We start from the raw sequence: 14,382 nt of genomic DNA, 5'->3' as shown, positions 1-14,382 counted from the left end.
TTTGGTTGCTGAGAGCAGAAGGATAGAAGCAGCTCACAGCAGTGAATGTTGTCATGGAACATAACTCTCTCCTCCTTTATCATTGTCATCCACTGAAATAACAGATCTTGTGGAGTTGTGTCTTCTTGGGACTCAGAGTTTTGGCTGCAGAGCCTGGGGAGCATCAGTCTGCAGTGTGGTTAGAAATGTAAAACAGGCTGTTGAGCAAATCTGTTCTGTGGTTTAGTTTCTCCATCTATCCAATAATAATTTTTCTTACAGAGATGTTGAAATCTGTTTAAGATTTGTAAGGAAATAGTAGTGGAATTTGGAACTATATAAGACTGGGGAATTGAATATCTGCCTAGTTGTTAGCTGAGCGATAACATCCTGTTCCCCATTAGTATGTTCTGATTGATTGTGACATGGGAATTAAGCACCCCAGAGTCTCCTCTTCACTCTGCTCTCTGGAAAGAGATTAAATGGAATCTCTGTGTAAGACTGAGGCTGGCTCAGCTGTTGGTGCATTGCTGTTGAAGGAAAGCACAACCCCTCACTATGAGAGACATTGAGGGGCTGGAGTGTGTCCAGGGAAGGGCAACGGAGCTGGGAAGGGCTGGAGCACAGGTCTGGTGAGGAGCAGCTGAGGGAGCTGGGGCTGTTTATCCTGGAGAAAAAGAGGCTCAGGAGGACCTTATCATTCTCTACAACTAACTGAAAGGAGGCTGTAGCCAGGTGGAACTGGTCTCATCTGAGTAGCAAGAGGATAGGTGGAATCAGCCTCAAGTTGTGCCAGGGGAAGTTTGGATTGTAAGAAAATATCTTCATGGAAAGGGCTGTCAAGCACTGGAAAAAGCTGTCCAAGGCAATGCTGTATTCACCATTCCAGGAGGGATTTGAAAGACATGTAGATGTGGCACTTGTGGTGGGTTTGGCAGTGCTAGCTTAATGGTGGGACTGGATGATCTTAGAGGTCTTTTCCAACATAAACGATTCTATGATTCTCTGCTTAGGAAAGATTTTCTTTGACTGCATATTATACAGATAACCTCATGGATTTTTGTTAATGTCTCGGGGCTCAGTACGTCTCTGGTTTGGCAGAGCCAAAGATTCAGAATTGCATCCTAAATACAAAGATAAATATAAAATAAACAAAAGAAAATTATCAGCTGAAAAATAAAATTAATAAATTAAGTAGGAAATTTGGAAGTGACAATTTTAATAGACATGGGATCAAAGCAAAGCATGGAGAAGAAAAGGCACATGTTGAAACCACATCATCCAACCTATTTCCAGTTCTGTAAGAAAAATTAATTTTGTTTTTTTAATGCACACTTTAAGAAGACTTGGCTAGCAGTAGAGAACTAAAGCCTTTTGGGTTCCATTAACTGACAATTTTTTTCTATCATATTAAAAGCTGCTTATATTGCTGTATGATTTACAAGACATACCAGGCAACACACACCACCTAGTTGGGCAAATATCAGTACATCAGATTCTAGCTTGGCTTAAAAGGGCAGCTCTGTTTCAGATACACTTGGTTGCATGAGCCTAACACATTCCCAACAACCTTTCTTAGCCAACATTAATAGTTTGATTTCCCAGCAGTGTAACAAAAATAGGTCGTTAGCTGATGTAGAAGGCTGGAGTGTTTTAAGTTAAATCTGGAGTTGCCACTCTCTGTGGTTCCCTGGGGCTGCAGAGTAATGTGGGTTGACAGACTTAATGCTTGCACTGCTGTGCTGGTGTCAGCTTCCCAGAAAAGGGACATGCTGGGTCCCAAGGTGCAAACTGGTTTGTAGTGTGTGTTCTGCTGCTGTTTCTGGTGCTTGCTCTAATAAAAGCAGGCAGCAGAAATAGCTGGCTTTATTGTCACTGCCTTCTGAGTGTGTTTGGATTAAACTGTTCTCTGTCTCAAAATTATTTTCTCTTTTTTTTTTTTTTTTTTTTTTTTTCACATGCTTCAGTGATCTTCAGAGGCTTGGAGAGCTGCAGTCAGAACTGGCAGGGATGGCAGATTTCACTGCAACTTACCTTCAGTGTCAGCTGCTCCTCATCAAGGTTTGACTTCATCTGGGTTTTTTTGAGCTGTTATTCAAAAATGCCCCCAGTCCATCACAGTGGCATGCTTTCATGTTTTGATACTCATGCTGAAAAGTGATGTGTGATGAAAGAGCAGGTTCTGTGGATTTCTGAAAATCCTGCTTCCCTCCTGTGGCAAATAATTTATGCAGTAACTTTGCCAATGCAGACCTCTGCTGCTGTACCTAGGGCTTGTGTTGGTTCATGAGCATTTTGTCAGTGCAGAGTTTATTATCTGACAGAAATCACACTGAGGGCCACTGTGTTAGGAGAGCAACTTTTCCCTGCTTGTGGCTACTGGAATGTTCTTTGTTAGACTGCTGCCATTTTTATAGATGGTGATTTGCAGAGATAGGTTTATTGGTACCAGTGCTAGAGGAGTTCTTAAGCCTTCATATCAGTCATGCTTTCTTCTGTAGTGCTGAAATGATCTGTCTATTTAGTGTTAGCAGGTCAAGTGACTACTTAGACACCATTGCAGCAGCCCTTTGCAAAAGTCTCTTTTCAAAGTCAGCTTCTTGCTGTAAACAAGAACTAATTTTTTACTTCATAGAAAGTCTTGAATTGGAAGGGACCCTCTAGTTCCATCACCCCTGCTGTGGTCAGGGATTCCACTGGATCAGATTGCTCAGGGCTGTAAGCTGGCAGTAGTATTTAAATTAGTCTCTTGGCATTCTTTGGTGTTTGAGTGTAACTTATACACATATAAAGCAAGAAGTAAAACAAGCAGCAAACAGGTTTCCAGAAGGGACTCAATGAAAGCTTTGTTACGTAAAACCAAGGATAGATTTCAGTTGCTTTGCTAATGCATAGTTGCCAGTTGGCATATCTCATGGCAGGCCTCAAATCCTTGGAATATTATTTATCACCCAAAGGTATTTCAGATGAGCAGTGGTACGGTTCAGTACAATCCAGCTAAATGCAAAGGGAAATGTGCTGTGCAGGCAGAGCACTAGCCTTTGGAGATAGCTTTGTTGTCCTTCTCCAGGGTTTGACTGGAATGAACCAGATGGTTTTTGTGTCTGGCAGAGGTGTGCTCTGTTTGGAAGAAGGGCAAAAGCTGCATCAGCCATTTTTGGCTTGAGCTGTAGAACAGTCAATAGATCAGTGATGCAGAGGAGTCACTAATGTGCATGGAATGGAAAGTAACTGAAAATATCAGGAATCACAGAATATCTTGGCTTGGAAGGAATTTTGAGAATCATGTGATTCCAGACCCCTTCTTACAGGCAGGGACACCCTCCACTCATACAATACAATTAGAAATTCAGAGAACCTGAATGTCCATGTAGTCCTTTTCAGTAGATTTCTTTCCAGTTGCTTCTTTTCCCAACAGTAAAAAAGCTGCTGGGGGAATTTTTTTTTTCATTTCCCAGCCTCTTAAGGCTCAAAGGTTCCATAGCTTTAAAGGCTCTAAATACCCTGTGATTTTAGGGGTAGTTAACTGGGATTCATGTGCCAGCCTGGGGGAAGGATATAGTCTGTACAGGCAACTTCAAAAAGGAGGCAGTGATATAAATAGTCAGTCAAGCTTTCTACATTTTTTAAAATATAAAGCAAAAAGCAAATAGAGTGAGGTAGGCAGTTGGGATCTTTCGGTTTTTTTTTTTGGGGGGGGTTTGTTGGTTTTTTGTTTGGTTTGGGTTTTTTGTTTGGTTGGTTGGTTTTTTTGAGGGGTTTTCTGGGGTTTTGTTTTTGTTTTTTTGGGTTTTCTTGTTTGTTTGTTGGGGTTTTTTTTGTTTTGTTTTTAATACCAATATCAGCAGCTGAATTAGACACAATATTCGTAGAAACTCCAGGATTTTGGTGGAGTGGAGGAAAGTGACTGTGGAAGTAAGTGTGTTTCTGGGGACAGTTATTTTTATTCCCACTTCTTGCCCTCTGAGATTGCCCTGATCTTGGTCCCAGGGGGTTGATAACAAGTGAGCTCTTGGTTATGAAATACAAGGAGTTTGGCTTGACGAGTCTCTCATTCACAGCTTTGTTAATATTATTATTAACTTCCATTATATTTTCTAGTTGCATAGGTATCTCTGTTTCTTTATAGAACAATGTGTATTTTGGAGGCCTTGGTTCCTTGTGTTGTATTTAAAAGCACAAAAGAAAGCTTTGGTGTGCTTTTTCAACCAGTTGTTTAGACTGAATTGGATATTTATCATAATTTATTTATTTTTTGTTGTAGGCCTTGCAGGAGAAGTTGTGGAATGTGGCAGCTCCCCTGTACCTGAAACAGAATGCATTGGCATCTACTGCAGCAAAACAGGTGAGATGGAAGCAGCTGAGCCTGCACAGAGGCCAGTCCTTGGGTAGGAGTCTTTTGTTTGCCATGGAACAATTATACACAGCAGACCTTCCACTGGTGTAGTCTTTCCAAGTAAATCTCAGTCCCCCAAACTGAGGTAATTTCTCTACTCTATAAAAGATGAGTGGGGAGGGAGGGAAGTTCATGACCTCTGTAGAAAGGCAAATATCACACTCATCTTCCAGAAGAGTAAGAAAGAAGATCCAGGAAACTGTGGGCTGCTTGTCCTTGCCCCTTTCCTTGGGAAGGTTATGCACCAAATACTTATAAAAGCTGTTCCTAAACAAGATCAACAAAGCTACTTGGAACAGCCAGAATGCATTTCTCAAGAATAAATTATGGCTGCCCACCACCACAGCTCTGTGCTGTGACCAAGGGGAGGGCAATGGAAATTGCAAAGCTTGAATAAGAGGTGGTAAGGGTCCTGCAAATTGAGGAGCCAGCTGATATGCTGGAGGGCATGGCTGCTGGTCTGGACACACTGGGGAACTGGGATGACAGGAACCTCATCGTGTTCAGTACATTGAATATGAGGCACTGCAGGAGGCCAGCTGCAACTGGGATGACTTGATCTGGGAAATGATCCAGCTCTGGGGAGATGCCATCTGGAGGGCTGTGTCATGTGTTGGCCTCTCCAGTAGAAGGAAGAGGCTGACAAACTGGGCTGAATTCAGCAGAGGGCCACCAATGTGGTCAAGGGTTGGAGCACATTACCTGCAAGGAAAGGCTGAGGGAGCTGGAATGGTGCAGCCTGGAAAGAGCAGGCCTCAGGATGGATTTACTTCTGTCTAGCACTGTCATTACAGGATATAAATGAAACAGAACCAGACTACTCTGGACAGGAGGCACTTGGCAAATTATGAGAATTTTTTATCAGCTATAATGGGAAAATTTCCTGTAAGGATGGTTGAGTACTGTTGCCCAGAAAGGTGGGAGGAATCTCTGTCGTTGGAAGTTTGCAATTTGATGTGGCCCCAAGTTACTGGATCTAATGAGACCTGCTCTGGGCAGGGAGCTAGGCTAGATTAATTCCACAGGTCCCATCCAATCTGAGTTATTCTGATTCTGTGATGTATAAATGATCAGATCCTGGAAAAACTGAAGCTGAACCCTAAGAAAAGGTAAAGAAGCAAAGCAAGGTGTTCGATAGTCTGGTAACAAATCTAGGGTAAAAGCAAGTTCATGGATCTGCTGGGAAACTGGTGATATTTTGAGTCTTCAGATAATTAAGATGTAATAGACAGGTACTGCTGTACATCAAAGCCTTCTCTGCTGTTGATGAGTAGAAACAAAAGCCATACACCTTTTGAAATCATCTCTAATTGAAATGTTTGTCTTGCGTGCCCTCCTGAGTAGTGTGTGAACCTCCTGGAAAGTGTTTTCTGTTGTGATGGTGAATGTAGGTCACTTGCTGTCAATGCAAGATGAGGGAGTATTCCCTGTTAAATAACTTGAAAGTTCTTTGGCATCTGCACAGTCATACTGAACTCAACTGTATTTATTTGAGCACACCCTCTTGCTTCATGTATTTCTCAGTATGAGATAAAAATACCAGAATCTGGTGATCATGGTTGTACCAGGGCTTAACAGTCTGATGGTTATTTTATCCCTATGGTGTCTGTCTGGCAGATCTTGGAAGAAACTTACAAAATGGAGTTCATGTACAGTGGAGTGGAAAGTAGACAAGTGGTCATTATTCACCACATGAGACTTCAAGCAAAGGCCTTGCAGCTGATAGTGACTGCCCGCACCACCAGAGGGTAAGGAGCACCTGACCTAAGGATCTTCTTAGGGTTAGCTCTAACATTATTGTCCTTAAGCTTTGTTTAAAAAAACAGCAAGTATAAATTAGACACATAACAGGGCAGCATGCCAATAATCATTTGCTGGAGTAATTTAGAACAAAAAAATGCTTTCTATTACCTTTGATACAGCTGTATAGGGACACAATCCTGAATTAGATGACAAAACTATTGGGAAGATGGGTTTTGTGGGTTGAGTTCTCTCATTTAGGAACATATAAGTAGGTTAAAAACATTGCAGAGTTGATATTTGGGACCTGCTTAAATGAGGAAAAGTAATATATCAAAAGAATGTACCAAACACATTTGCTTCATTAGGTATTCATTGCTGATTTTTTAGCATCAGGGAACTCTTGTCCTCCTGACTGATGTGCAACTGCTGTGTGTGACTCAGAAGCTGCTCCTGCGCAGGCTTAGGTACATGAGAGGCTGAGTTGTTTGTTTTGGCTGATGAAGTTAAAGAAGTAACACATGGTTGTAGAATGAGAACTTCAGCTGATGGAATTAGAGTAAATTGGCTACTGTCTTAGTTTACTTCTGTTTCAGGTTTGTTGCCATCAATTTACTGTGTTACTGTGGACGTCCATAATATATTAGCCTTTTAACCACTTGTTTTATAGGTGGAAAATGAGTATTCTCTAACAGTAGCTTTGGGAACTTAATTAGTGCCTTATGCAAATGGGGGTTTTTATGTAAGAGGGGGAGATAGATAAGTGAGGAATACTTTTTTGGTTCAAAAACTAAAATCTTCCCATTTTTAAGAGGTCCAATTGGATTCCAAACCATCTCAATGTGTATAGCCATAGAGCCATTTTTCTTTCTTTAAAAGTAAACCAAGGAATATTATTTTAATTACAGAGTGGAACCTCTTTTTGGGATGTGTGAAAAATTCCTCCAAGAAGTGGATTCATTTCAGAGGTGACAAACTCTATTGCTTCTTCACTTTATATCACCACCATTGTCATCAGGGGATATTCACTTTGTTTTTCATCTCTTCACATCTCCCTTCCCTGCTGTCCTACATTGGGAACTGTCATGTGATAATAATAAAAGCAAGAAGAACCTTTGTAGTTAAACTCCTTAATACCATGATATTATGCTGGTACTTCAGAAACATGTGCTCTGAATTATTTTTTTATAGAATAGCTGGCTTTTTTCTTGTATTTATGGGGATTTATCTATTCTGAGTAGATGCTGTTTTGATAAATACTTAAATTTTTTTTTGTTATTTTGTCTCCTGAAGTCTGCTGAAAGTGTTTTGACTTTCAGAGCTTAATAAAAAGCTGATTACCCTTGATGTACTCATCATGTAGCAATAAGTCAGAGAAGAATTCTGCAGTATCTTTCCTGGCCCTGTCTACTGCTTTTGCCACCTCTTAGTAGTCACCTTTACTTCCAGGGAGAATAGATGTATTAAGTGTCAGTTTGATGATTGGATTGATTCTAGTGAAAGCTGTCCCTGCCTATGGCAGGGCTGTGGAACCAGGTAATCTTTGAGGTCCCTTCCAAACCATTCTATGGTTCTGGTTCTGTGAAATAGTGATGAATTCTGCTGAGACTCTGTGCAAGGAAAAGATACACACAAAATGAAAGAGTTCTATCTTCCAGCTCCAGATGGGCATTAGGGTAGGACAGATTTGGTCCTGTTTTCTTATCAGTTAACCAGCCACGACTGCCAAGCTTATAATAAATGTGAATTTAGGCAGAACTAGAAATAAAATTCTGCTAAGCCAACTAAAGATACTTGTATCTCTGGACTAGCTATACAATTCCTTGCTGAGTCATAAAATCATAGAATCACAGAATCATAGAAGGGTTTAGGTTGGAAGGGATCTTAAAGACCATCTTGTTGCATCTGCCATGAGCAGAGACACCTTCCACTAGGGCAGAACTCCATCCAGCCTGGCCTTAAACACTCCAGGGATGGGGCTTCCACAGCCTTTCAGGGCAACCTGTGCCAGTGCCTCACCACCCTCACAGTGAAAAATCTCCTTCTAAAATCAAATCTAAATATTTCCTCTTGTAGTTTAAAACAATTCTCATTTGTCTTGTCATGATTTGCCTGTGTAGTCTTCTTTATAAGCCCCCTCTAAGTACTGAAAAATTGCAATGGGGTCTCCCTGGAGCCTTCCCTTCTCCAGGCTAAACACTCCCAACTCACTCAGCCTGTCTTCCTAACAGAGGTGCTCCAGCCCTCTGAGCATGTTCCTGGCCTCCTCTGTTCTTCTTACACTGTGAGCTCCAGAACTGGGCACAGTACTCCAGGGGGGATCTCATGAGGGCAAAGAAGAGGGGGAGAATCCCCTCCTTTGACCTGCTGCCCACACTACATAGCCCTTGGTGGTGTCAGTTTGAGTGCAAGGCACAGTCCCAACACAAGTCATCTCTTATGAATGAGATACATCAGAAGAGAAAGGCAGGTAGCTAATTCTGTCATTATAACTAAATATAAGTATTAAAGTAGCTTGACTAAAAATAACAATACTGTGGGAAAAGTTGAAAAATATATTTGATTGTTAATCTATTCTTGATACAGATGTTTCATCTCTGAGCTCCCACATATGCAAGGCAGTTTTGTAGATAAACTGCTGGACTTAATGCCCAGACTTGTGACGTCCAAGCCTTCAGAAGTGGTCAAGATTCTTCAGACAACGTTGAGGCAAAGTACCTTCCTCCACCTTCCTCTTCCAGAGCAGGTTGGTTTAACAGAAAATAAAAAGCAATATCCTTGTGGACTGTCTTGGCATCTGACTGCTTTCTAATACACCATTAAGCTTTTAGAATTCAGGGTCTTGTCAGACACAACTCTTACTTATTTCTTGTTTGTCTTCTTATCTAGCATCCTCCAGACTACTGCTAAAAACATTAAAAACCTAGTAATTCCTCGCAATATTAAAAAAAAAAATCCAAAGTTGATGCAGGTCTCTGTTAAGAAGAGTAGTAACTATGGTTTGTTTTTTTTTTCCTCTTTCCCCCACCTTCTGAATTTGCCAATGGCTTTGCCCCTAACAGCTCCATAGAGCCACTGCAAATATCATTGAGCCTACTGGTGAATCTGATAATCCCCTGAGGTTTACATCAGGATTGGTTGTGGCACTGGATGTTGATGCAACTCTGGAACACGTGCAGGATCCCCAAGGAACTGTTAAAGTTCAGGTAAGAAGTCATTTGACATAAATGCGAACAAGATTATGTCTTGGGGGGAATTTCTTTGAGCATGTCAATGCTTTTAGATTGCAAGTAATGATATACTTTATTAGTAACAATGCTGGATTTCTGGGTTTTGACCAGTCATTCAGAAACTGGTTTGTCTGTAGTGGGCTGAGAGTTGACTTGGGTGCAGTTCTGAGTTTGCTTTGAGCACTTGGATGTCATTCTGTGCTTCCATGTGCACTGTGCATGTTATGGACATGAACACCAATAAGTGCTGGTGAGCTTCCAGCTGATCTAGTAGGAGGAAAAGAAGCAAAAGAAGTTGTTCTGTGTGGCACAAAGATATGCAGGCTCTTGGCTCTCTGTATTTCTAGTTTTCTTCTTGCTGCTGAATCAGTTTTTCATGCAGCTGAGGAGGTAGGAGTGGTATGATCTGTGCAGCATCACTGCTTTACAAAGAACAAAATCCTCAGTTAGAATGCAGAGGAAGAAGGTGATGTTAGTGTGGCCATTTTTCCACCTGTGCTGTGGGTTTGAATGGCAGCATGTGGCTGTTATATCCGGGGCAGCTGAACTTCTGGCTCCAAGCTAAAGCCCACTTGTCTTTCCTTCCTAACTCATACACAGTAAACAGCCAAGTAATGCACTGTTCCACTGTGTAGATCTCCCGTGCAGTCATTCCTTTATTTTTTTTTCCTTTTCTTTTTCTTGTTCCCCTCTAGGTGTTGTATCCAGATGGACAAGCACAGATAATCCATCCTAAACCAGCTGACTTCCGAAATCCTGGCCCTGGGAGGCACAGGCTGATAACTCAGGTTTACCTCTCTCACACAGCCTGGACAGGTAATGTTAATTATACAAGTTAATGTGGCTGTGTGGCTGCACTTCCATTAGACACAAGTTACATACCCACAGTCTGGGGGGCTCTGAGGATCCTGGACTCTGCAGCTGTGGTTGTGCTGCCCTTGGTGTCGATCAGGCCTTTGAGCAGTTACAGCTCCCTGTTTACCAGACACTGCTGCTCTGTAAGTTATTAAAGGGGATGCTGTTTTGGGAGAGCCCTGGGAGCCTTCCCGTGAGAGCTGTGTTCAAGGTGAGGTCACCCACTCATGTGCAGAGCAAAGGAGCCAGGTCTGCATCCTCAGGTAAAGGCACGGGATTGTGCTAAACTGACTCCTTGTAAGTTGTTGTTTCGGGTCTCACAGGTATCAGAGCATGGCAGGGAACAGTACAGCAGTACAATTTCATTGCTGATTCAACTTTCACCCTTTTAATGCCCTGAAAACCCCACCTTTAGTTCTGATGATGATGTGACTCCAACAGTCCTCTTCAGTCCCAGCTGCTGTTCACACTTCCCCATGGAAGCACTTCAGTAATTGGCTTGTGGACTTCAAACAACAAATGCAAAGTGTATTTGATTCACAGCTCCATTTGTCCTATTTTCTTTTAATCTCTTCACCTTTATTCAAATGTGGGGGTTTCCTCTGAGAGGTTTTTTTTTTCTGAGCAATTTTTCGTTGGATTTGTTGATTTTTTTATTTTAACCAACAGAATTTTGTTTATTCCATGTTCCTTCACATATGCTTTTTTTATATAGTATCTCCATGGTGTATTCACTCATCCTGCTGTCTTAGTTTTGTTTTGGAGAAGAAAACATGGTACTGTTTCTAGGACTGGAAGTATCTGGGTTTAAGGGCTGTTCCTATTACTTCACCAGAGGGAGCTGAAGTCCTTATTTCTACTTCTGCAGTGTTCAAGGGCATTTTAAGCATGGACCTGAGGCATGCTGTTCTGGTGTCTCCTCTAGGCATTATTTTAATCACTAACTTTGACATTGGCACTTAGGCATATAAAACAGGGGGAAGAAACTGAGCTGGGAGGGCCTCAGAAAACAGGGTCAGAATTGCCTTGAAATTCAAGACAATAAAACTCGTTAAAGGCCAGTTGAAAGAGTGTGCTTAGGAAGGAGAATGTTCAAGTGCAAAGCACTGATTAACTGCCAGATATAAAGCAGAAGTGAAAGAAGTGACTGCAGGCTGCAAATAAGAGTTGGTGGAGTGACAAGTGAGCTTAGGGAGGTGTTGGCTGAAGGTGGAGTCCCTGTGCAAAAGAGTTATTTCTTGTGTTCTGTCGGGTGCTGATGATTCTCAGCTGGAGATCCCTGCAGTTCTAGATGTGGAATCTTAAAATCCTGTGGGTTTCAGCAGGTTTCATTTAGGTTTCATTAATGTGGTCCTGTTATGTTTATCCCTGGTATACAGTTAAGTCCTGCACACCACCTGGTGCTCACTCCCCAGTGGGACAGGTAGAGGATCAGAAAGGCAATGTGAGAAAACTCATGGGTATTACACTGTGCAGTGATAGCTACAACATCCCTGTGCTATTGACACTGTTTTGGTCACAAATCCCAAACAAGCATCCTGCAAGCTACTATGAAGGAAAGTTAATTTTATCCCAGCCCAAACCAGTACCATCCATAAAGAAAACCTAAACAAATCTGGTTTTCAGTCTAGAAAGGAGAACTTTGTTGTGTATGTAGGTCCAGCAGTAAGTCCAGGGTAATACTGTGTATACTGAAACCCCTGTTCTGTTATGACCACTGAGAGAAGAGTAAATTGAAATTATCCTAGGACAGTATTAGGAACCTTGTTCTGCCCAGCTGCATAGTTGGTGAAAGAGAGGAAGAGGCTGTTGGGCATGCAAAAACTTCCAACAAATAGAGAATCTTCAAGTAATCGCCTGTGCCACAAGTGTTGCCAGATGTTATCTGGACTGATCCTGACATAAATACAGTGAGCAGGGCCTGCTAGTTCTGTGGGGGTTTTAATGATTGTTACTATTTCACTGTAGTAACTTTCCAACAGTTATTTTTGAAGGTTGTAAGTTAGTGGTAAGATTTAAATGATGACAAAGAGAGGGGGATAAACCTAGAATAGTCCTTAGTTCTGCTGTGCTGAATGTAATGCCAAAAGCTTGTTTTCAGACACTAGACTGGATTCTAGTCACTCCAGAACAGGTCTGTACATACCCACCATACGTGAAATTAAAATTCATTTGATGTTGATTGTTCACTGTGCAATGACAATCACATTTGGATTGTTCTATTTTTTTTCTCTGCAGAGCCATGTCAGATTGAGGTGCGATTGCTGCTGGCTTACAACTCCAACAGGAGCAAAGCATCTACCAGAATTCCTAAATCTACCTGGAGTGAGAGCTTGGAGGCTCTCCCAGCCTCTGAAAATGGCATAGAGGGGACCATCCCCTTCAGCAAACCCGTCAAGGTGTATATAATGCCCAAACCTGCCAGGCGGTGAAGGCTGGCACTGAAAAACCTATTTATGGGTTTGTTGTGTCCAAGACAGCAAACCAAGCCAAAAGAGCCTTTACATGCATAAAGGGAGTCAAAATAAAGCTGCTGAAGAGCAGTTGGTCTCTTAAGCAGCAGGAGATGCTCAGCTAGTTAGGAGTGGTTTCAAGAAAATGCAGGTTTTTCTATATTGACTCAACAGAAACAGAACAGTTCTCAATCAGTATTCCAGTAATAATTTCATCGGGCTATACCTTCAGTTTTTACCTACAAAAAGTCTTTTTCCAAGGCCTCTAGGTTTTCTGCTATGTATTTACTATGTAAATCCTTGGACACATAATTCAATGTTATTTTTACAGTACTCTGAAGTGAAGCTGAGTTCAGCATTTTGTGTTTTGTGTGGGATTGTTGGTTTGTTTCTGCAGTTTTCTGGGTTTGGTTGTTTTGGTTTTGATTGTTTGGGTTTGTTTTTTTGTTTTTTGGGTTTTTTTTTTAATGTCTAAAACTTGGATTTGTGCACTGGTACCTAATTTTTTAACAGAAAAAAATATATTCTAAAAAGTACTATTGTTCTTGCGTGGGAACAGCACCTAGGAAGGAAATTGCCAATTGCTGTTCTACATCCTCTCCAGCTGTACTGAAGCTGGTCCAGCTCTGGGGAGGGCACAGGTTGTTGATGGTGCAGGGGCAGGAGGAACCTCTTTGTGCAGGTGGCAGAACTTCAGTCAGCAGGACGTGGGGTTTAACTGAGCTACAGCAACAAAGCAGTTTGTCTCCTGTTGCACCTTTGTACAGCTTGAGGAGCAACGTAAGTACCAGTTGGAAAATTCCTAACCACAACCCACTAAGTTTTACAGGATCTGTTTCTGTGTGATGATCCTAGCCTGATCCAGTCCTAGTGGGATGTGAAAATCCATGATTTTCAATTCAGCAGCACTTTTGGCACTAAAAGTCTTTCTTGCCAGTTGAAGTAGCCAAACACCCTCTGTTCAGCAGCAGTTGGGCAGCTTGTCAGTGTTTCCCTCTGGAGGTGAGCTGGGAGTGCAGAGACACAAGAATTTAGTTAAAACATGATCCATTTTACGTTCCTGTCAGGAAGTGTGTCTGTGCATTGTTTCTGTGTGCCAGGCTTAGTGGACTGAGGAACCTCCTATGATTTGTAGCAATCCTTTGGCAGGATTTTTTAGGAGGACCTAATGTGTGAAACATTCTAGTGCAGCAGCCAAATGTTGCCTGTGTTCATTAATCAGTTGGGGTTTTTTTCTTTTTAAAAAGAGGTGTATTTTTAGCAACTAAACAAAACAGTGAAGAAATACTTTGCAGTTGTATTTAGTGTAAATAACCCCTTACATGCTTTCCTACAATAAAATTGCAAACCTCATGCTATTGTTTCTTTTTTTATAATAAAAGTGAACATGGATGCCTACATGGTCCTTGGCTAATAAGATCACTGCATGTTTTTTGTGATTTAAGTTTTTTAGCACTGTGTGAGTTGTAGCCCAAAGGCTCATAACCATAAAACTTTGCTGCTGCTTGATTCCTTGAATTAAATTTACTTTCTTAGTGCTTCTGCTCTTACAAACTGTTTTTTGGTGTCTCACCTTTAGGGCACTGCTTTGAAAATCGCCTGCCCATCTGACAGCTGAGTTGTTATTGTCTGACTTGTCTTTGGCATCCTCAGTTCAGTTCCCAGCAGACAGGGCTGATGTATCTCTCATTAGGAGGCTGTGTCTGGGCAGATATTTGACAAGCTGAGT

General features: G+C 41.6%; 1 protein-coding gene across 2 annotated transcripts in view; it reads left to right on the top strand.

The window, feature by feature from the left end:
- Nucleotides 1–14,006, top strand: part of INTS4 (integrator complex subunit 4) — a 32,179-nt gene extending 18,173 nt beyond the window's left edge. For both annotated transcript variants that reach the window (XM_021533978.4, XM_021533977.4), the window contains exons 16-23: nucleotides 1,947–2,040; nucleotides 4,244–4,324; nucleotides 5,993–6,123; nucleotides 7,024–7,083; nucleotides 8,702–8,861; nucleotides 9,178–9,321; nucleotides 10,041–10,161; nucleotides 12,439–14,006. In XM_021533978.4, coding sequence (XP_021389653.1) covers nucleotides 1,947–2,040; nucleotides 4,244–4,324; nucleotides 5,993–6,123; nucleotides 7,024–7,083; nucleotides 8,702–8,861; nucleotides 9,178–9,321; nucleotides 10,041–10,161; nucleotides 12,439–12,632 — 985 coding nt within the window. In that variant the 3' untranslated portion in view covers nucleotides 12,633–14,006. The remainder of the gene's footprint in view (nucleotides 1–1,946; nucleotides 2,041–4,243; nucleotides 4,325–5,992; nucleotides 6,124–7,023; nucleotides 7,084–8,701; nucleotides 8,862–9,177; nucleotides 9,322–10,040; nucleotides 10,162–12,438) is intronic.
- The last annotated feature ends 376 nt before the right edge of the window (nucleotides 14,007–14,382 follow it).

Source organism: Lonchura striata, chromosome 1 (assembly GCF_050655825.1).
Source record: "Lonchura striata isolate lonStrDom1 chromosome 1, ASM5065582v1, whole genome shotgun sequence".
NCBI classification, from domain to species: Eukaryota; Metazoa; Chordata; class Aves; order Passeriformes; family Estrildidae; genus Lonchura; species Lonchura striata.
The sequence above is the reverse complement of the archived record's forward strand: the minus strand, read 5'-3'. Positions and strand labels throughout refer to the sequence as shown.